Source organism: Botrytis byssoidea (genome assembly GCF_014898295.1).
Source record: "Botrytis byssoidea strain MUCL 94 chromosome Unknown BBYS_002, whole genome shotgun sequence".
In the NCBI taxonomy this organism is placed as follows: domain Eukaryota; kingdom Fungi; phylum Ascomycota; class Leotiomycetes; order Helotiales; family Sclerotiniaceae; genus Botrytis; species Botrytis byssoidea.
The window spans coordinates 1395717-1418077 of NW_024065843.1; the positions used below are offsets into that span (position 1 = coordinate 1395717).

At 43.3% G+C, this 22361-nt stretch overlaps 7 protein-coding genes across 7 annotated transcripts; 3 read left to right on the plus strand and 4 right to left on the minus strand.

The window, feature by feature from the left end:
• The first annotated feature begins 1 nt into the window (after window position 1).
• EAE97_001196 (uncharacterized protein) lies at window positions 2-1674 on the plus strand. Its single transcript, XM_038871706.1, has 5 exons — window positions 2-120; window positions 330-377; window positions 517-763; window positions 925-1002; window positions 1061-1674. Exons 1-5 carry the CDS (start codon window positions 107-109, stop codon window positions 1091-1093), a joined length of 420 nt encoding a protein of 139 aa, XP_038737607.1. The 5' UTR covers window positions 2-106; the 3' UTR covers window positions 1094-1674.
• Window positions 1675-1838: 164 nt separating this feature from the next.
• Window positions 1839-3290, minus strand: EAE97_001197 (uncharacterized protein; the record flags this gene model as incomplete). Its single annotated transcript, XM_038871707.1, has 3 exons — window positions 1839-2992; window positions 3047-3217; window positions 3272-3290. The coding sequence occupies 3 exons, from the start codon at window positions 3288-3290 to the stop codon at window positions 1839-1841; spliced, it is 1344 nt and encodes a 447-aa protein (XP_038737608.1).
• A 1539-nt stretch (window positions 3291-4829) lies between these two features.
• On the plus strand, window positions 4830-6277 carry EAE97_001198 (uncharacterized protein; the record flags this gene model as incomplete). Its single annotated transcript, XM_038871708.1, has 3 exons — window positions 4830-4938; window positions 4995-5413; window positions 5750-6277. 3 exons carry the CDS (start codon window positions 4830-4832, stop codon window positions 6275-6277), a joined length of 1056 nt encoding a protein of 351 aa, XP_038737609.1.
• Window positions 6278-8335: 2058 nt separating this feature from the next.
• On the plus strand, window positions 8336-9139 carry EAE97_001199 (uncharacterized protein; the record flags this gene model as incomplete). The annotated part of the gene is made up of 2 exons (XM_038871709.1): window positions 8336-8514; window positions 8572-9139. 2 exons carry the CDS (start codon window positions 8336-8338, stop codon window positions 9137-9139), a joined length of 747 nt encoding a protein of 248 aa, XP_038737610.1.
• Window positions 9140-9961: 822 nt separating this feature from the next.
• EAE97_001200 (uncharacterized protein) lies at window positions 9962-11607 on the minus strand (the record flags this gene model as incomplete). Its single annotated transcript, XM_038871710.1, has 8 exons — window positions 9962-10025; window positions 10101-10655; window positions 10711-10771; window positions 10850-10972; window positions 11036-11077; window positions 11136-11218; window positions 11281-11327; window positions 11377-11607. 8 exons carry the CDS (start codon window positions 11605-11607, stop codon window positions 9962-9964), a joined length of 1206 nt encoding a protein of 401 aa, XP_038737611.1.
• A 1203-nt stretch (window positions 11608-12810) lies between these two features.
• EAE97_001201 (uncharacterized protein) lies at window positions 12811-14626 on the minus strand (the record flags this gene model as incomplete). Its single annotated transcript, XM_038871711.1, has 2 exons — window positions 12811-13965; window positions 14021-14626. The coding sequence occupies 2 exons, from the start codon at window positions 14624-14626 to the stop codon at window positions 12811-12813; spliced, it is 1761 nt and encodes a 586-aa protein (XP_038737612.1).
• Window positions 14627-18715: 4089 nt separating this feature from the next.
• On the minus strand, window positions 18716-20253 carry EAE97_001202 (uncharacterized protein; the record flags this gene model as incomplete). Its single annotated transcript, XM_038871712.1, has 4 exons — window positions 18716-19077; window positions 19132-19353; window positions 19403-19828; window positions 19887-20253. The coding sequence occupies 4 exons, from the start codon at window positions 20251-20253 to the stop codon at window positions 18716-18718; spliced, it is 1377 nt and encodes a 458-aa protein (XP_038737613.1).
• Between the last annotated feature and the right edge of the window lie 2108 nt (window positions 20254-22361).

A 22361-nucleotide genomic window follows, 5' to 3' on the forward strand; every position in this document is an offset into this window, starting at 1 on the left:
GGGTTTTTTGCAATTCAACCTCGAAATAATACCGACCGACGACAACCTCTAATTCGACAAATTACATTTTCGACCCTTTCAGTATACCGAAAGCAATACCGTCGAGATGGCAAAGATTTCGTGAGTTTGCCTTTTTCACAATCATTACGGTCTAGTGGAGTCAATTTGTGGAGGAAATGCGCCGGAACTTCGATGAGGGGGAAACGTCTGAAGAATAAGAAATTGGGAGAATTGAAGCTTGGTTTTAAGGATGGCATTGGATTATTGAGGCCATACGACAGGAGAATGAAATTTAAAGGGATTGAAAACTAATGTGATGGTGTTAATAGACGTGGAGCCCCTGGTGGCAAGCTTAAGATGACTCTCGGTCTCCCAGTGTGAGTTTTCACTCTAATTTTCACGCCCCGCAATCTGCGATATCGAACAATTCGACCACGATATATTTCCTGATTATGCGAACCTACCCTTCTTCGAATTCGCAACACAATGAAGCGCAAATACTGACTAGAAAAATAGCGGAGCCGTCATGAACTGCTGCGACAACTCCGGTGCCCGTAACTTGTACATCATTTCCGTCAAGGGTATCGGTGCCCGTCTCAACCGTCTTCCAGCCGGTGGTGTCGGTGATATGGTCATGGCAACCGTCAAGAAGGGAAAGCCTGAATTAAGAAAAAAGGTTATGCCAGCTGTCATCGTTAGACAGTCAAAGCCATGGAAGAGAACCGATGGTGTTTTCTTGTACTTCGAGGACAACGCCGGTGTTGTGAGTAGAGAATTTTTTCATACCTTTATTTGGGCAGGGATGCGGACGGAACATTCAAGTTGAGAAGATCGATAAACACGACTTGATGTATTGCATTTGGAGGACAAATTACGAAATCTGAGTGATGAGGTTGAAATAATTGCTGACGAATTTTTCTGCAGATTGTCAACCCCAAGGGAGAAATGAAGGGATCCGCCATCACTGGACCAGTCGGAAAGGAAGCTGCTGAGTTATGGCCAGTAAGTCACAACGTTCTGCATCTTGTCATGTGAATTCCGGCAACTAACCAAGTATCAGCGTATTGCCTCCAACTCTGGTGTCGTCATGTAAAGAGGGCTGTTCTTTTTTCGGGGTTCACAATGTCAAATGGATGGAAGTCATGGATGAATGGAAGGGCGTTGCATCATTGCGTTAGGCCTACTTCACTTACATACACTAAGACTTGCCGGTCGATTATGAAAAATTGATTCAGCTTCCTACCAATGCTGCGAGATTTCGGACGAATTTGTGATGTGCTTATGATTGTGGTTGGGTAGGACAAAAAGTTTGGTTGACACTCGGTCGATACGCGGATACAGTTGGATGGACTACAGGATGAAACTCGAGGAGATATTATTGGGGTTGAGCAAGTGCCATATTGGCTCAAGAAGCCTAGACGGAATACCGACAACAATGCAGTTTCCAGAATCCAAGATTTACCCTTCCACGGCTCCACTAAATTGACCCAACGAATTAGCACAGCTTGCAAAACAGCTTAATTGAAAATAGGTTGGCTGACCGCATATCCGTATGTTGAAATCATCTCACCAAAGGAATGACTAGTCACGGAACGAATACGGAAGCCATCAGTCGAGCTTCAGATCATTCGGGTACAGTATGTATTGCTGTGGTATATTGTTAAACCTACTACCAGTTTATGTCTATCCCAAAACCTGCACTCCATGCCGTGCCCACGCTCAATGCAATTCTTCCTACCCAAGTAGCGCCCAATCAAAACATGGACATGCAAATGATGATACAGAAGTACGGAAATAATCCACAACCTATTTTTAATGGAGACACATTAATCCAGTTCCTATGCCCATGCTCCTACCAACGCCATTAAACAACTCCCTCCCAGAACTGCCACAAAAGCTTCCCATCTCCTTCTTCCCTTGAGAATGCCATAACTCTTATCACTCAAGAAGTCCTCGGCCAACAATTGTACCAATCCCGCAAATAACAATAATCCACTGCTAATAGCATTCATGAAACCCACCATCAAGAGTCCAGCCGCTGAATGCGGATCATACAAATTATGTACAATGAGGCCAATAGCCTGGCCAATTGGCGTCGTGGTTCCATATGCGAGAACCATGAGCCAGGGACGAGGAGAAGAGGAGGGGAAATTTATAGCGGCGATGCGAGACCCAAGTGCAAGTCCTTCAAAGGATTGATGGAAGGCGATTGCGACTAGAAATACGACGAAAGGAGGGCCAGTGGCTACGGAGATGGCCATACCAATGAAGATGGAGTGGAAGAGGATGCCTGCTTCAAGGAGGAGACATTGCAGTATTTGCCGTTTCTGGGAATCTTCTGCCGAGACTGGGGAAGAAGAGCTGGTCTCTGGGTCGTGTGGGGAATGTGTGGGAGCTTTTGAGAGGGGATCATCCAGCTCATCGAGTTCGAGGTCAAGATCAGAATCGTCGTCTGAGATATTGACGTCTTGATATTTCTTGCGCTCGGAGCTCTCGGTAGGTCCAGTTTGAGGTGTTGAAACAGGGAGGGGCGAGACTCCTGCCACGAGTCCTTCGGATTCCCCCATATCTTCCAAGGCTATATCTTGCGGCCGACGATTCAGACCAATCTTTCCTAATCTACCGTTCGCTTGCTTCCCCTTTTTCTTAGCGCTCCCGTTTCCTTGTGCTCCTTCATTCTCCCCTCCGGGCACAACATCCCAGGCCCCTCCATGTGAATGTGAATGGCCTGCCCCTCTAGTCGTTAAAAACATCTCTAGTCCTACAACTACTAGTGCACTGAACATTGCAATAAGTCCTGCTAGAGGATGATATCCATCGCTGAAAAAATAGGGCAGACATGGATCCGTTAAGGACATGAACGCTGTTGGTAGTAAATGCACGAATGCTGTAGCTATAAGGACTCCGGTTCCAAAATGTTGAGAGAGAAATATAAAACGATTCGGCCCCTCGGATTTCGAGGAACGGCGAGAAATCAGGGGAAATCCACATGCTGTGCGAGTAGATGTTAGATGGCACAAGGTGGGAAAGGGTAAGTGTGGCATACCGATTGTACTCAGTACAAGTATTAGCACCAGCGCATACACATGTGCCGACGTATTATAACTGCCCTTAACCCCCGAACCACACACGGGTTTCTCTGGAACTCCAGATCCATCTTGTTGTTGTTGTCGTCGTGCTAATTCTGCCAAGAGATGAGATGTAGACCAGGACGAAACTAGGGATATTAGTTAGGTCGTCGCAGATTAGGAAAATAGGAAAAGAAACTTACCATCGCGATTGACGACCATCTTGAGGGTTGCAATGTTATAATTGTAATATATATCGCAAAATCATTGTGTGTGTGTGGGAAAAATAGAGGAAAGGTTGTCTTGGGGAATAATACGACTACTTTTTGGTTTGGCGGAGTGAATGATGTTCCGAACGCTAGGGAGCGTTTCATCGTTTGCTCTGGGCAAGGGTAATGGATATATATGTACTTGGTTTCATCAAAAGTGTTTTTGTTTTTGCTTTTGCTTGCGATGACAATCATCAATTCGAGTGGATTGATATAATTAATGGGAATGGAATTGTTCATTGCATGTTTTTTGTAATGTTCTCGGTGATTTTTTGGCCTTATGATTGCAATTGCAATGCCTTGCTAAAAACACGAGGCTATTCCATGAAGCAACCAAGGAATGGGCAATTGAATTGGATGTGATCGATATGAAAAGCATGCTTCATATAATGTTCAACTACACATTCTCATGTATATACCTTGTTCAAGCTCTAAGTACGAGCAACAAGTAACTTGCTCCTGTAATCAGATAAGATGCAGGAAGCAACTTGGGGCATGGTCAAGGTAGAGAGATGCATGAAAACTTCATTACTTGAAGAACCTCATACCTCTGAATCTTAATAGAATTTCAGCAGGTCTCCAGATTCGGGTACATCTAAACCTGATGATATGTTTATGATGCGTCGTGTGGCGACGATGCCAGGCTAGACGCAAGAACCGTCAGAATTGTTGTCTGATAGATTATTTCTCATCTCGACTCCGCTTTCTCACCTTTGAAATAAATCAGACAAATGATATCATAGGCTCTTCCCTATTTGGATTCGAGACTAGTGCTCGATCCAATGGATATTCACTACAAGTTTGGAGACTTGATTTACTTACACCCCCGCCGTCGCTCTTCTTCCCATCAAATTTTTCTTCTCTCCTACAACCTTCTCTTCTTTGAGAGTATTGATCCTGATTAATAACTATTACTTATTTCATACTCTCTGGACTCAACACGGTCTTGTCAAGATTTTACAACTACTCCAAGTCACAGCTAAGTCCCTAAACTCTTGCACTTCAACAGTTCATGGTCCAGTCTTGAACCTCAACCAAGTGAAGACTCCGATTTATCATTTAGCAGCTTTCTATCTTCGTTTGGCAAGAAAAAGCATCACTTGTCTGTTCATTATTATCTTTATCTTTACGATTACTCGATTCCACGATATCAGCCACTCAATGTCGAGACTCGCAAGATACGCTCGTATCTCAAATATTGCAAACAGCACTTTCATATATCTCCTGTTCTGCAGACAATCTTTTTCTTTTCCAACAATCGCAGATCTATCATCATTGCTCGACATACGAGTCCTCAATTTCCGATTTGGAGCTCACCGGATCATCTCACGATATCATTATACATACTGCAAACCTGTTACTGAAACTGAACGTGGAGCCCCCTCTGCAGAAATATCCAGACACCCGATCATATTAAAATTGACGGAATCACGGGCTTCTATATTTGAGCCTTACTATTGCATCTTAAATTCTTGATTTAAACTCTGCAAGAATGGCTGGTGATCATTATAATGGCTTGGACGTCCCAGCTGCGACAGAGGGCAGTGAGCATCCTGGTGTGTTGGACGGTGCCACTGTCATTAATGGACCTGCTGTTGAAGGTAAGATCCAGAAGTTGGATGTTTTTCAAAGAGATTGTAGCTGATAACATATGCAGAAACAATTGTAGCTGATACTGCCAACGATTCTCATGCTTCAGAAAGAGATGGAGGAGGTCTCGATATCGCTGGTGAATCGGATGCCTCTGGTGACTCAGACGAAGGAGATCCAGTGGAACAGGATAACAATGGTCATCAAGATGCCACTATTGATGCCAAGTCTCAACTCAAGAGGCCCAAACACGCAACTTCCGTGAAGAAATACCTCCTTCTCAGACGCTCCACTCAGGTCGAGCTTTCTCCCCACGAAATTGATAAGATCATATCATCCTTGAGAAAAAGAAATGGCCGCGCCCTTTCTCCTCGTGAGGCCGAGAAGAGACGCCAGGAATACTACAATCACAAGAACGAAGTTTATCACCCAGAAAATGCTGCGCAAGTACTCAGTCTCTTTGGTGGTAAATTGTCACCCGGTTCTGTGGGATCCCGTCCAGAAGACGTTCATGCTTGGGCTATATCAGATCATAAAACACTCGCAAGATCAAACAGCACCAATCCCAATCCTATTCTTCCATGAATCCGTATACGTCTGTATGATGGATCAATTGTATCCAGAACAAGAGACAATGCTGTTGGAATGTTGTCGGGCGCTTCTTTGCCTCTCAATACATACTCGAGACGCAAATATTGGATAGAGAAACACGTGAACTGGAGTAGTCGCAAGAAGACGCCATTCATTTCGTGCACCACTAACATAAGCCAGCTTACCAGGTGGTAGTGTCTCCGCCGATTTCGAAGACGATGCCCTTCAAAGATACTCGACACGAAGGTTGATATCATTAATGTTTATGCAACTCAAGCTGCAGGATATCCAGTTCTAAGATTGAAGGATGAAATGGCTTACTACGATGTAAAACCTAAGGTCAAGTGCTCCGATCACGAAGAAGAATACCTAGTGCCATACTGTCTTCCAGCTGTTGCGATCATTACAACGTTCAGCTGGCGCTTCATTGATCAATGGAGAGATTACACAGGATTTGATGAGGAGGCTTGGTACCGAGAATTCGTAATTCGGTTAGCTCTCGCGCACGAAGGACTAAGACAAGCTAAAATGGAGGCCAGGGTAGCGTCACTGGGCTTCGAGACGGCTCTTGTTATCAAAGTGAAGACATTGAGCTTAAATGAACTTATCGAGTATTTCACTGCACCTCTCAAGGAACTCCAAAGATTTCTCGCAATTTTGAAAGCAAGAAGTCAAGAAAATATTCGAGGAAATACAGATAATGGAGAGGAGTCTGCCGCTACTTCTACCAGCCAGAAAGCCTCGAGTTTGACAAAGTGATGCTGCTTTTTGGCTAGCTTTATCTCAAACAAATTCATATGGTAGCGCTTCTTTTGTTAAATACTATTTCTTACGGATCGGCGACCGGTAATATTAATTCTACTTATTTATCTCGGCATCAGCGCAGGGAACGATTGCATTTAGGGCTGGATATATCATTGAATGGGCTCTATCTGGCCACATCACATCTGAGGGAAATATATTTTTTAAGCTCTCCGCGAGAACATTTATTATGATTTAATTAAGTCAGTTAAAATGGAACATCAAAACAAAATTAGCAGTCATTTTTTACAAATAATTCTCATAATCATGCCAAAATATCTTCTCGCTCAATTCTATATTTTTATGCTCTGAGAGTAAGTCATTCGCGTGTCGGAATATCTTCAAAGATCCAGTGATCAATATTCTACATCGACCACTAATAAAATCTGGTCCTTTCAGAATAGAGCTATTCAGTATTTTGTAGGAAAGCTTATCATTAGGAGAATTTAAGCACTTCATACCGTGATGTTGTATGATGTGATCACACATACATGATGGGACTGCACGATGAATGTCGACTGCAAATTTTGCGATCGATTTTACCCTTTCTATTCAAATTTCTTGCATCAAAAGGCTTAACTACATCTATGCAATCCTAAAATGCTGTGTGAAACTCCTGATTTCGTCGACATCTAATTTATCATTCCATGGTGTAGGAGCTTGACAAATGAATATTTTCGTCCCTTCCTTCCAATTTCCCAGTACAACATACAAAAGTCGTGTAGTTCATACGATTGTCGCGAGAAAGTAAAATGTTACGTTGTATCTAGCTCACGATAAATTACATCCCTCCTATTTATATGTACCCTAGATGGTAGCACTCAGCCTTATTCTTATGTCAACGTGAAACTTTCTGCTAACCATTTTCAATGCGGCTAAAACTCAAGCAAAGCATCGCCACATCCCCGCATCTTAACATCTCGGAGATATAAGAACTTTAAACCTATTCTCGGCTCCACAATTATACTATTATTCTTCTTCATCGCTGACTAAATTTTCTTCAATCCCCAGACTTGTAATTTCACTAGGCCTCGGTGAATGTCACCTTGAATCCTTCCCCTTTCTCGCTTAGTAAATGTAGCAAAGCGAACCACTTGAATCTAATTCCGCAGTTCTTGGCACATATGAGTGTGGCGTCTTATCATGGTGGATTCAAAAAGAACTTCTGATCCCTTGTTTGAGGATTACGATGGGCAAATTAAACTTAGAGGAGTAGGAGTGAAAACACGTGAAGATAGCTGACTGCTGTAATTGCGCAATGTTGTTTAATACATGGGAATATTGTGCTGTAGCAGTGTACTTCTCAGCAAGACACTAGCATCGGAGAGTTCGAGGAAAAAATCTTTAGGCTTTCAGTGTCTGGAATCCGGATAATGTTCGTTCTTTCAACAACATCTCTGAACCTTTTAACTTGGCGATTTTGAAATCACTTGGCATCGAACAGTCTTCGAGAATAAATCAAATCGCGACAAATCGCAATATATAAATAGCACAATGGGATAAATTTTCAGGTGCACCTTGAGGATCGGATAGATTCATATTATGATCAAAGGATCATTGTTCGGGGTTCAACTCCAGATGCTTTCTTTAGATTGTGCCTGTTTTCCTGTGCCTGAGCTAAGCCTTATCATATTTCAAGCTGTTTCATCCCATACGGTGCTTTTGCTCAGCGATACTCTGTATCATGGTCCGATGTATCGACATCAATAGATTCAAGTCCTGTCATGGAGGATGTTTCCATATTCCTCTACATCCATGATGAGAAGTCTCATTTCATTGACCTTCCTTCAAATCTCTCAAGATGTATATAGAGTTCCAAATAGTCCAATATTTCAACATCATTCTATTCTCATCAACATTCAAACATCTTTCTTCAGTCTCTTTATCCACATTCCTTTGTAACCAACTTACCACATACACTCCTTTTATTTAAACATTCTCTTCTTCCAACAATCTTTCCAGACCTTTCCAGAGTCCTTCTAGAACATTTCCAGTAGTATATACTCATCAATCAATATGTTCTCCAAAGCTTTCATCACCCTCCTTGCCATGGCATCGGTCGCCTTTGCAGCTCCAACTCCCGTTGCAGAACCCACAGCTGAGAACCTTGTCGAGCGAGCTGTCGCTTACAAGATGTTCACCGGTAATGGATCCAACTGGCCTGCTATTTCCGCATGGACTACTTTTGAGACCATGTGTGTTCTCTTGTTTATCCGTGAAACCAATTACTTTATGCTGATATAAAATTCCAGGTGGGCCAACTCCCAATCCGTCATGACTATCTCCTGCAAGCAATTCGGCGGTGCTGCCAACAACTCTCCCGCTGAAATCGCCAACATCAAGTCCGCCATTACTTCAGTTGCCGCTTCTTCCGGTGTCGACGCCCGATTCATCCTTGCAATCGTCATGCAAGAATCCGGGGGCTGTGTTCGCGCTCCCTCTACAGCAGGACAGGTCTTCAACCCTGGACTCATGCAAGACCACAACGGTGCACACAGCTGTAACATGAACGGCAACCCAATAAGCCCATGTCCAGCTGCCACCATCACCGGCATGATTAAGGATGGAACAGTTGGTACCTATGGTGTCGTAGGTGGTGGTGACGGATTGCAACAATGCTTGACCCAGAGCGGATCTCCAAAGACCGCTCAAGGTGCCTATGCCGCGGCTAGAATCTACAACTCCGGAACCTATGTCAAGGGAACCGATCTCGGCGCACCACTCTGGGGTACCAGCTGTTATGCTAGCGATGTTGCAAACAGACTTTTGGGATGGGCCGCTCCAGTTACTCCTTGCGTTCTCCCCAACCCAGTTCACTAAGCGGTTCGCATGATAGACTTGGGTGTTTGGATAATATCTCGATACCTATGAAAAGATTTTGTTTGGAATATCCGGTACTGTAGTTCAGTAAGCGGTTTTTTTTTGGGATTTCGGCGGGAGGCCTTTTACATGTATTTTCCTTTGTTATTGTTATTTTTTGTACTTCTAGATCGAGACTGGATTCTGTTTGACTTTTTTCTTTGTTTATTATCACGATTCCTAGAATGGGAATAAATCGGGAGGGAAAAGCTGTTTTCGGGGCCTATAAACATACATCATAGATATCCTCTGCAAGAATTATCATGCTTGATTTCCTCTTTATTTGCTGCTTTGTATACATCTCACTACAATATAATAGACATCATGGAATAGACAGCACATATAGAGATAAAAATGGATTCTATAGTATGTTGTTACTTTCACTCTGCTTTGACGGCGCCAATCGACTTTGTCTAATGCAAGCTTTGCGAGGTGGGCTAGAATGGTATGATATTGAATGACAGGTGGTTCCAATAATGCATTTGTAGGACTGATTTGCGAACAGAAAGCTCTAGTTGTTCAGCTAAATGCATGACATTGTCAACGTAAATCCTCGATTATACCCTCTGAAGACCTTTAGTCAGTCTTATAGTCATCTCAGTTTCACAATCAACAATCTCAAACATGTTTTCAACGTTTTTAATTTATAGATTCTTGCCATAAATCTCACCCACACAGCTAGCCCAAGGCGATATTCAATAATACGAAACATATGTACACTAGAAATATATACACTCTGAAGTTTCGGCATGAAAAAATCACGCATGGATAATACTGAAACAATCAATCGGAATCCTCCCCGTTTTGCAGCCCCAACGGTCCTGGTTTCCTTCCATAAAAGACGACCCTAGATGTCATCAGTCCTTATTCCTCTCAAAACACATAACAATTATCCAAGCTAAGAAAGAAATACAAAACTCACACATCAACATAGAGATTAATCCTCTTATTTTGGAGATCCTTCCTGACACCCACCAACAACTTTTCCACCTGTTCGGGAGTCCACCCCAGCCCCGCCGTCAAATTCCTCATCGTCATCCCTTCAATACCATCCAACAAATTCTGCTGCGTCCACATTGCTAGCAGCTTTTCTTTCTCTTCGCCCACCCACGGATTACACGGCCAAAAGAAATGTTTCTCAACGATATCCACGAACCCGGCCTCGGCCATCCATTTTCCATAGTGTCTTGAATTTGTTACTTTACGCCCGCGACGCTCGGCGGCAAGGCATGATACTCGAACCCATTCTTCAAGAGAGGTGCCATTTATCGAAGAGTCAATGCTTACTATAGGCATCTGGGGGTCTTGCATCTCAAAGTAACCGCCGGGACGAAGGGAGTCGTAGGCAGAACTTATTACGCCGGCGGGATTACTGAAACAACAGACCATGGCACGGCCGTGGATGTAGTCGAATTTTTGAGAGTAGTTCCAGGGTTCTTCTGCGTCGTTTACCTCAAATCTACAGTTTGGAGGTACACTGGAGACAGTTGTTAGTATCAGATGTGGAGTTTTAGATTGGTATTGTGCGTTACTAGATCGGTTGAATTGGACTGAGATCTGTGCCGATTACTTGAGCTAAAGGATACTTCTGGGCTAGAAATGAGAAAAATTGAGTTAGATGCTTTCATCATAAAAAAAATATCGAATGGGTGACTGGTTAAATGGCCTTACCAAACTCTGTTGCCCATAAGCCAGTTCCAGTCCCAATATCTAAAACATTGTGGAGCTCAGAGGGAAGAGGAGCAAGATGCAATACTCCATCAAACAACAAAGAGAACAAGTGATGTTGCAGATCTGAGATCATTAATTTATACAACTACATTAATCACACGATATGTCGCGCATTACTTGACTTACTCAATCTCTCTTGTTCGGCATCATCATTAGGTAGAATATACTCTTAACGCATGTCAGCTACTGAGCAGGCAAAAGTATTATGTAGTCCAACCAAACTTACTTCCCGAATTATATGCGTGATATGTCCGGCCATTTTCCTCTATATATTCGTACACACTTTCTCGTATAGAAGCTGTAGAACTTCTATATCAAGTATCAGCTGCTATATCGTGCTATTTGAATCATGAATAGACAATTTTACCCACATGAATGAATCACCCATGGTGGAATCTACATCACTATTATTTGAAGACTAATCGGGTATTATTCTTGATATCATGCATCAGCATCTTGCTACTCACCTGTACAGAATCTACCTCCAATCCCGGTGCATCCGCTATTTGTGGTTCTGCTGCTGCACTACCATGATGGCCATATGAGGATGTGTGAATGTCAGTCGTCACATTTTGATTGGAATATATGATAGTAGATGAGATGTGCTCTGTTGAATCCAAGTTGGTCAACGATACCGAATCCACACCAGCTTCATTTGGCCCCGGGATAGCTTCCTGAAAACTCGAGGAATTTGACATCTGATCAATTTGTTCACCTTCAGTATCTATCTTTCAGCTATCGGAATTGTTGACCTGAATCCAGATCCGCAATTGACCCTTCCAAATCTTTCAAGAAATACAAAAAATCAGTACGTTGTACGTTCAAGCCTTGTCAGATATCCGCTTATGCTTATATGATCGTGTGCAAAAGATCTCCGAGATATCAACGGTCTCTTTAACGGCCGGTGCAATCGTACCGATAAAGTATCCAAGTAAATCAGCTAACCAAAATCCATGAGATATATTGCACGTCAAGCCCTCGTGCTAATCTGTTCTTCGATCAGCAGCTGTCAAAGCCTCTCGAAATAAGCATAAAGCAGGGGGACTTTCGGCGGTTGCTATTTACGGGTTAATGAACCGCTAATCCTTGCTTGAACTTATACTGCCAATGGCAGCCAATGAGGCCTTCCTTCTCTACGTGCTTATTCTGTTATCAGTCCCTGCCGCTAGTGAGATAAATCTTTGCGTTATCCTTGGACTACGAGATGTGCTTACACGACCTTGAAAGTGCCCTTCTTGGGCAGTCTAGAAAGGGAGCAAGGGATAGTGAGCATACATGGACCACCCCAGCAACCAGTGTTCAGGGACATCGTAGGTGTCTGTTTATCAGGTTTTCGTTATAATTATGTGATTTTCCACGGAATGACCAATAAACGCAATCCCAAAATTACCGTCTCTCCATCCACTCGAGAGTTGCTATCTCATCTATCCCACGAATAATTTTGTTCATCAATGTCACAAGAGATCTCGGGCATTAAAGGGTGTTTGTCGCCTGAAGTATGCAAGTGAGTATGATATGTATGAAGGTTCATTCCAAATCGCACCTTCAGGACCCTGCGGTGAATATGGAACGACAAGCAAACGACAAGCAAAAGACAAGCAAACGACAAGCAAACGAAGCGAAAAAAAATGCCAAGAGAAAAGAGTTTCTCAAACACTTATACAGGGAGTAATTATGAGATTATATCTTGCAATCTTTGGAACTTCACAAAATATCGAAAGAAAACGGTCGATAAACAAAGTATAGTACTTGAGTATTCACAAGCTAAAATTATATACAAGAGAAGCTTAAGTTTTTAAATTTGTACATGGCCCACCGGTTCTCGTCAACTCTCATTAAACAAGATGTAAAACCATGACTTTCATGCCATTTACTCGTCAATCATGACCCTTTTGCACAATCTAGTAGACTGGCATTGGGAAAGAGTCAAAGTCGTAGATCCAACTATCAATTGAAGCTTGGTCGTACTCGCAAGCCATAGTAGTTCCATTGTTAGACCACATTGGTCTGAATGGCCAAGCGCAAATTTGTTGTCCCTCTCCCTCAAACTCACCTTGGAGAACGGTGGCATTGAGAGTAGTAGGTGTGATTCCATTCTCGACCCAGTCGATCAAAACAGCGAGATTGGTTTGAGGGAATGGTCCGTTTGGCTGATAAGAGTTGGTAGCACAATGGGCTGCTCCGGGAACCAGGAAAAGGCGATACCAGTCGCCGAGGGCTTCGGTACTCTCATTGAAAGTCATGTTGGGATACATGATAGAGCGGACAGACTCGTGATAACGGACAGATGAGGCGGTAGGGATACTATTGTCTGATTCACCATGGAAGTGAAGAACCTTGCCACCTGCTGCTTGGAATGGGGTGAGGTCGGGCCAAGTGGTTTGCAATGTATCTTCATACATTTGCCATCCGGTGTACATCCAATCTCTAAGGGTGTCGTAGGTGACGTTGTCGAAGGTACCGGCATCAAAGGTAGAGGCATCGAGAAGTTCGATAAAGCGCACTGGGAACTCGGATCCAAGCGAGCTGATAGATAACTCCCAGCTGCTAGTCTCCTCATTGTATGTGGTGGCAGCATCATCAAAAGTTGCAGCTGGCTGATAGGATAAATAAGCCCTGCGACCTTGAGTGTCGCGGAGACCGTCGATAATCTTAGCAGCGACTGCAATACCTTCAGCCGAGATAGTACCATTTTGTGCTGGAATTGCGGGTCTGGGGTTATATGGGTTTGTAGAAGCGGGCGTTGCAGCACATGAATATGCCACGCCAAGTGTAGAGTTCAGATCAAAATTTAATTTGCAAAGATCTGTACGGGCAACGACACCATCTGTCTTGCCATCCATAGGGTCACAAGCAGCGATTGTAAGATTCGCAATCATATCCAGCTCGCAGGGTGGTGGATAGTAACCAAGGGTCTTCTCAACCACGTTGGAGTAAAGATGTTGGACTTGTTGGTGGGCAAATCGCATGGCTGGAGCGCCTGTGATTGCACCATCCCATTCATCAGCGTAGCGTTGAACTTGACTCCATCCTTCACGTCCACCCTCGGAGCATCCCTGAGATAGTCAATAATTAAGTTCTCGATACAGAAAACGACACTGGAAAGCATACTTGGTAGTAAGAATAAAGTTTGCTGTCTCCCATGCCGAACACATTCTTTGTGAACTGTTTTCCGATCAAGCTCAATTCGTGATGGGCTTGGTAGCCGAACATGAAAAGGGAGTCGTAGTTGGCAGTGCCATTGGCAAGGGGAAAGGTGGTGTCGAAATTATTAGTGAACCCTCCGAAGCCTCCGTCTGTGATACCGGCACTGGCACCATAGATAATACCACCAGGAAGTGATTGGTCTTGAGAATTGATCGCATAGCCACCACCTCCAGTGGACAAATAGCGATTCTGGAAGTTTGCTGGAGCAGGCAACCAATACTGGACAAGTACTGAATCCTCTTTTCCAGTGTGAGAATAGGTGAAAGTCACATTACAATAACTGATTGTCGCGTCTGGAAAGAAGGTATTACCAGTGGTGGTAGCGTTGGAGACTGCGTTAGCTGTGACGGATGCCGAGTTGAGAGTGACGGCAAGGCCAATAGTAGCAGTGTCAGGAAGGGATTGTTGGATGTAGGAGGTTGTGCAGATATCACTGAGAGTAGAATTTGCAGCAGCATTAACAATGCCAGCGGATGTAGCAGCTGTGACTGCCAAAGTAGAAGAACGCATGGCGACTTGTTTATATGTAGAGAACGGAGAATTAGGATATCACTAGCGAGTGAAAAGCTGATGAGAAAAGAAAGAAAGATCCTATGGGAAGAAAAAATGCTTCAGATATATACTTGGTGTCTCATCGGACGTTGCAAGGGTCTAGGCTTCGGGATAGAGCTAGAGCCATGTATTTTGACACTTGAGATGATTGGACTATTTCCCCTGCAGCAAAATCTTCAGGGTCGATGCATTCTGCCCTCTATGGGTGACGTAAAAGGCAAAAGGCTCTCTTTCTTGTCACATTAATATCGGGCGGAAATAAACCAGATGAGGTATGGGAGAAGGCAGAACCCACATTCAAAGCTACAGTGTATATTGACTAGCAGGGTGCCACGATCGGTCCCCACAATGCTTGTACAGGGCTTCCTCTTTGGCGTGGACTGCCAGTAAGCATATGGATTGAGGACTATCCATCATCCTGAACTGTTTCGAAACAACATCCAAAATATAGAGCTTTTCAGAAGTATGTAGTCATTGAAACGCCCTAGAGCATGTCAAGAACTGGTAGATGGGATTGTTATGCATAATATCACAACGCGTGGAAAGTATAGATCGTTGAAGCAAAAGAGTATGTTGGTGAATGCTACGGTTGAAGTCGACCCTTCCGAGGTCATCAAAGCTCAAGATTGAACCCACATTTCATCAGTAACTCTAAGAAAATCGTTGCCAGCGGGAGTTATGGGGCTCGAGACTTACGCCTCCAGTCTCATGCCAAGGGTGATGAGCCAGATAAGTACCGGAGTATGGAGATATGAATGTAGATAGCCGAGGTGACCGATTGTGTTTTTTGTTCCCCCTTCTTCTCTTAGTGTACGGTCAAAAGTGTGTTGGGATTATCCAGCACATCAATCAGATCTATCTTAGTATCGTTGGACCTCCAATTACTGCCCATTTCCCAAAGAGACTTGCTTCTGTCCCGAGCTGGGCCGAATGTTCGTCCGGGAATCGGGTTCGAAACATCAGAAGAATTACATAATTGTGTTAGCGGCGCTACTCTGATTATCGGTAGTGTGTTGCAGATTTGGAATTTGCCAAGATTTGCACCATGCTATGATATTATGTATAATTGAAGGACTAGGTCGATCTCATCTATGGATAACCTGATCGGTGGACCCTGGCTGCCAATTGCCATTACATAGCTAAAAGTTGCACATGGGACCAAGAGAAGACGCGCGTGCAAGTTGAGCCCAGACATGAGGATCTAGGAAGTCTGTTTAAACTCAGAAACAAAGTTAGGCAGGTGGGAATTCGGTTCACAATCTTTTGATGATGATGATGGAGAAAGGCTTGAATCATTCTAATACCATTTGCAGTATAACTGTGAACTTGGAAGTCGGTGAAGGTCGGATGATGCCAGTACTGAATTACGGAGTAGAGGATCTTTTGGGCTTGGGCAACATTCGTTATGACACCTGCCTAGGTAGGTAGGTTTTGTAAAGTTGTAGCGATGCAAATTTCTTTTTGATTGATACTCGCAGCACGATCTTCTGCTGAGCTTGGCAGAGCTACAATTTTCGGTCCCGAACGAGGAAATGGGTCCACCATGGATTGCGTATGAAGGTGTCTATGCCACCCTTGGTCGAAATTACACGGTTACACCTCTTTCTTCCTCTTTTTTGGCTGCCGACGAGAATGGGGGTTAAAAGATTAACTTTATAGGTAATAATATGGGATTCTATTTAGTTTCTCGGAACCGAAAAAGTTCGAGTATGGAGACGTTCAGGCCGAATTTTGGCAGCCATAGGGGTTGCAGCCGTGCCACAATTTGTGGCGTAAAAATCTAGCAGCTAAAAGGTTCCAAGGTTAGGTAGCTAGCTAATTATTGAGAGCACAGCACCCGGATTACACTTTGTTGGCGTTTTCATCATGAGCAAGTAAAACTCAAAGAGTGAGGTTTTACTTTGCTTTTTACTACTGAGTTTTTCCTTTTTGGTCTCCTTCTTCAACATCACTTATACAGCACCTAACATCAAAAGCAGTCATTCAGATTTCACTTCAGACTTGTCTAATACCCATTGTTGCTACCTAGATAGTCTTCGAGTATCTCCGCCCTCAGAACTTATTTCGAGAAGCTAATGATCTTTTCCAGAAAGCTCAGAATTGATCCGGGTGCTCCAATATGAGCTGCTTGTTCGATTGATACTGATTGATCTGGAATGAGATTCGGGCAAAGATATACACAAGGAAGCACAAAGAGGAAATCTGCTGCATGCAAGTATCTCTATTCATCTACATGGAATGGAACATGCATGCGTAAGAAAACCTCTGGCTACTCTTATAGTCTTACTTTACAGACTATTTCACGATGATATACGGGCTGGGAATCTTCTCAAAAGATGGCTTAGAAAGTTGGCCTCATAGCAAACAAGTGCATGCTATCGACGCTTCTTCAGCTTCAGGATCGATTCGATGGCCGCTCGGATCATGTCAGATTTATGTTGACTCACATATTAATTGAGGTTTCTTTCGGCGTCATCGATTGTTGATTTGATGCAAAACCTGCTGTATCTTCCAAACTTTATTCAAAGAGACCTACCTTCTAGGTACCCGAGATCTTAGGTGTTTCCCAATTATACTCATTGTGGTCGAGGAGATTTTGTTCTCCTATTCAATTAGTGAATGCCATCCTCTCAATCATCACTTTCTTGTGGTCTCGACTTTGAGATCAAGTTTGAACTCATGCGCGGTACAGTGGGCTACATCACTAGCACTATGATTGTTTCAACAAATGTTCACGCCTCTCATATTTCTTGCCGTAACTGGCAAGGACTATAGAAGATCAATGGTAGTCTATTCTTCGACGTCATCTTCCTAGATTTCTATATCAATTATAGAAATCTGACGTCACCTTCACTGGAATCGTCTTCAAAGTAATTAATAGCCTAAAAGTATAGGTATCTGCCAAATCTCACATTTACCCCTTCACCGACCAGTTTCAAAGCGACCGCAAATGCTAGGAATTTCATCGTCACAAATATTCACCACAAAGCCAATTTTGAAGTTCCTTATTGTTTAAAAATGTGTTTTTTTTCACGGTATGAGGGAATCTGGCGTATTCTGCGGCGACGGCAAGTGTCAACACTCTTTTTAATGCATCAAGTCCCGCTCCAATGTATTCCTAAGAATTTGACATATAAGTCAATGCGTGCTATCCAAGTAGGATTAAGCGGATCTAAAAAGCTCTCTAGTACGCATATGCATATAATGCGTATGCATCTAGTCCTCTGTTAGAATACGTTCAATCGTTTTCTTCGATAGAGAGCAGCGTCGAGTTCAACTACATTATTGAGAATCTCCATGACATGATACAAAAAGAAAGAAGAAAGAAGAAAGAAGAAAAGATAAAAGATAAAAGATAAAGAAAGATAAAAGCCAACCATCCGACTAGATAGATAAGCAGCCAAAGAAGTGCCACACAAATATCAAGATGAAACGTGCAGTATAATTAACTTCAGACGAGACCTTCCGCGAAATCCGAATGAAATTTCATGTCCACCTTCAGATACTGGTACAAGGTTCGCAATGACCGATGAAACTTTAAACACAACTCTATTCGGAACCTTAATTAAGAACGAAAAGGGGCTCGGAGTACGTAACCTTAAATGGAACGAGCGTTGAAGAAAACTTTAAATACGGGTGGATATCGGAATGAGATTTGTAGGGTGATGAAAATGAACTTCGGCCGAACTTTGAGAGTGAGTTTGGATAGGCTAGCTATGAAGTGTAGAAACGCGTTGTTCTTGAGCCACCTTAATTGAATGATGTGTGTGTGTATGTGTAAGTTTGGCCGAAAGTTGTGAAGCTTCGAGTGATATGTGCAATGTGCGACGAGAGAAGCGATGCAAAAAAATAGTGAGAATAAAGGGGGGATTCATAGAAAATTAGAGATTGTACACTTGTATGATAAGATAACAAAGCATCATGCGGCAGACAAATTTCACACAATTAAGACGAATTTATCTTAACAAAATTATAGCATTAACATAACATCTTTTAAGTTATATGCTGTCTCTTTACATGAACTGAGTGCCACCAACATCCATCCATCTAATTAAACCCCAATAAATCTGTAGTACAAGTGATGTCCAACGCGGTCTTATTAACATTAAGACAATAAGCCTCATCTACGCCCTTAGGACTCAAGACGTTGATGTCACTTGCGACAATATTGTTACAAACTGACTCGCTCGAACAAGCAAATGTACCAATTTGTGGTTGGTATTTAGTGCTAGTCTTTCCGGTGAAGTTTCTGAAGATGATATCGGTGATGGTGAGAGGAGAGGGGAATTCGAGACAGAGTGTCAAGTTCTTTTGACCGTAGCATTGGTCGACCTCGATGGCGTAATCAACGTTATCGATGTACATTGTGTCGTAAGTGATGTTATTCACTCTGCCAGATCCTCCGCCTCCTGTGAGTGTGTTAGTTGTGTAATTGGTAGGTGAGCGTAGGGGGAAATTCTTACCTTGGAGATCACCACTGAGAGCTGATGCGGTGTTTGGCCAAACCTTGATACGGGCACCGTCGCTGGCGTTGTGCAATGAGGTGTTGTAGACGTATACATTTTCGACGATATCAAATTCTCCAGGATATTGACCGAGAGATCCGACGGAGATACCGTGAGAACCATTGCAGAAAAGGTTTTGAACCAAGATGTTGGTGCTGTTAGGCTTGAAAGATACACAATCTAGAATTTGATTAGAATGGTTTCAAAGTCTGGAAGGAAGGATATTTACCATCTCCATTGTTGATGACAGAGTTCTGGATAACAATGTTATCACTTCTGTATGTGTCCCATCCATCAGTGTTTTTTGCGGGATTTTTGCTTGAGCTTCCTCCGGCAATGTTGATATTATTGTAAACAACATTGCTTGAATTTGCAATGAAGTTGTAGTACTCTGGTGAATAACGTAGAACCAAATCGCTCAAGATAGAGTCCTTGAGTCCATCAATTCCGATAAGAACTGGTCTGAGTGTGTAGATATCTTTGGCGTAAAGATCGTACCAGACTTGGCCATTTCCATTGAGGGTACCACCACCATACATGAAGACATCCTCTCCTCCAAGCTTGAAGAATGAGGTGACGTTTTGGAAGACGAATGGAAAGGCATTGGCTTGCCAATAATCCGTATCGTCCGAGAAGAGGATTTCACCCTGAATGTCTGCAATATTAATTAGTAAACAAATGGATTGATTGGCGTAATATTGGAAATTGCATACCGAGATCAATGTGCTTAAGGAAAGTCCAGTCCATTGCTGTGCCAATCAAGTATGTAACACCTTTACTGAAAATTACATGACCACCGTTGTTACACTCGTTAAGTGCGCTCATGATGGCTGGAGAATCATCTGTTCCATTGCCGGAACTCTTGACATAGCATGTCTTAGTTCTGGCTGGCGGAGAAGGTGCAGGTAAATGTGGAGTCTTGGGATGGCATTGCACATTTGGCCTTGATGATGCCGATGTGTGCTTTGGTTGACCTCTGCGAGCGAGTGCTTGATCTAATGAAGCATCTTGCAATGAAGGGTTTGCAACTGCAACTGCAGCGGAAGCAAGTGAAAGAACGGAGCTCAATTGAAAATGCATCTTGAAGTACGAAACCGATATTTCAGTTGCTCAAGTGATTGTGATTGAAGAAGTAGCTTGGCAGTTTTCTATAGCTATGCTCGGGGTCTGGTAGGACTTATATACTGCCCTGTCTCCGAATTAAATTGAGCATGAAAAGCCTCCATATTACTCTCAGGGGAATTAAGGAGATTCTATTTCTCCGGACTTGTTCCCTTGGCTTGGGTTCGGTGAGGAAGACGTTGAGCTCATGATTGGAGCATAAGCCTTTCATTTCATCCCATCTATAAGGAATTGTGGAGATAATCTCGTCCCCAGATTATCGGAGGAAAACATGGGGGGAATGAAACCCCGCATCAATCTGTAGCCTCATATAATTTGTAATAAAATGTATTGGTTCATTTTGTTTTTTCAGGTACAAGAAAGCTTCATCCTTGATTTGAGCTCTCTTTGCACTTCATTATTGGTGGAACTCAGTATCTTCTTCCGACCGGTGAGCTGTACCCTTGCGGAAGATCTACCAGTCAATGCTAACCAGCCGTGGCCAGTCTCAAGATTTGGCACTCGTGTTTATTATGGTTTTGGGTATTACTCGGAACCTCGGACGATATATACTGAAATCCAAGGGTGGAGATTAATCCAAATCCACAAAGAGACCGAAGCACTGATCATGCAAAATATCACGTGATCAACCGAGCATGATGTATTCCATCTCTGCCTTGTCTCATCATACTTTTCTAGTCCTCGACATTTAAGAGCTCGCTTTGTTATGTATCGCGACTCTGCTTAGCTGGTAGCAAGCGTAAATCAATCGATAAGATATTGCTGAGCTTACAAGAAGGAAAACAGGCAGCCAGACCTCTTGCAGGCAGAAAATTAAGCTTCAGGGGTAGTCCAATGTGTTAAATCGCTCAAGTGTTTGCTTTTGACAAATCCCCATCATGTTTTCGGAGGACCACCCGTTTATGTCGTTCAGATTCCAGCCCTGAAAAGATCCTGAAAGGGGGCCTTATCTCATATCGTTATTGGAAACAGGATCGTATGTTTTGGGTGGATACAGCGGGTACTGGGATATCTCCGGTATGGTTTGGTGCAGCGATGTTTCATTCTTCAATTTACACTATCTGACGGGTAGATCCAGCGGAATCAACCGGGAAATGCGAGATGTGATGCGATGCAGAGGCGGCTGATATGCCGACATGCTCGTCGATCCCCTATCAATGACCCACCTTTCTGTAGTAAACAAAAAGTCTGGAGGGACCTGATCCGAGTCGCCCGTTGATTCGAAAATAAGCTCCTGTCATATTCCGGAAGAGAAACTCAGAGCGTGAGAGCAGTTTTTTCATCATATTGAGGTCTGCGCTCATGATGGGCGCATGCACAGGAAACGAATACTGATGGCAGGATAGAGCAAACAGGTAACCTGTATATTAATGGCTCAGACCTTGATGCCTGTAACGAGCAAGAAAAGAATCCTCAGGGGCTCGGTATTCGCGGGAAGTGTCATGTTTTAAAATCTTCGAAGAGCCGTTGTGGCTGCTGCCTCTGCACGCCTCTCTTCTCAACAGTCATTATGTGGACTTGGCGCGTTGTTTCTCTCGTCAAAACATTTCCGAATGACATCGAAAGGATTATTCTTCGCCGATGATCACGATCAATCCCTCTTCCGGCTTCCCGATCAGTCTGAGTGCATGTTCGCAAGAGCGAAACCGGTGTCTTACTCGTGTGGCTTTCAATGATACCTGTCACCACCACCAGAAAGTTCGGAACGTTCGTTTGATCGAAAACGGAACTTGATTCAAGACGGGAGGCGTATTGTGGATATTCTGCATGTCGAATAGTGTGTATATGCTTTCGAAGTCGTACTGTAGTTGAGTTCCTAGCCAACTGATGCTGTAACAGAGCTCATTTTTCAATTCCGTCGAGGGATTGACATAGTAGGACGTGGTCTAGTAGCCCGGTTCCTGGAGCTTAGAATCGAGATGAAGAACTCTTGATGGGAATGCTGTGCTCGAAGGAGCGTACACTTGTTAGCATAGGCTCATGGTAATGGTAAGAATGTATCTTGGTAGATGCGTAACATGCTACGAAGAGGGATTTCGATGACATTTTCAACATCTTCGAAGCAA

Coding starts and splice junctions, on each gene's coding strand:
- EAE97_001196 (XM_038871706.1), top strand. Junction 378..516: donor ATGACTCTCGGTCTCCCAGT/GTGAGTTTTCAC, acceptor CTAGAAAAATAG/CGGAGCCGTCATGAACTGCT. Junction 1,003..1,060: donor AAGCTGCTGAGTTATGGCCA/GTAAGTCACAAC, acceptor ACCAAGTATCAG/CGTATTGCCTCCAACTCTGG.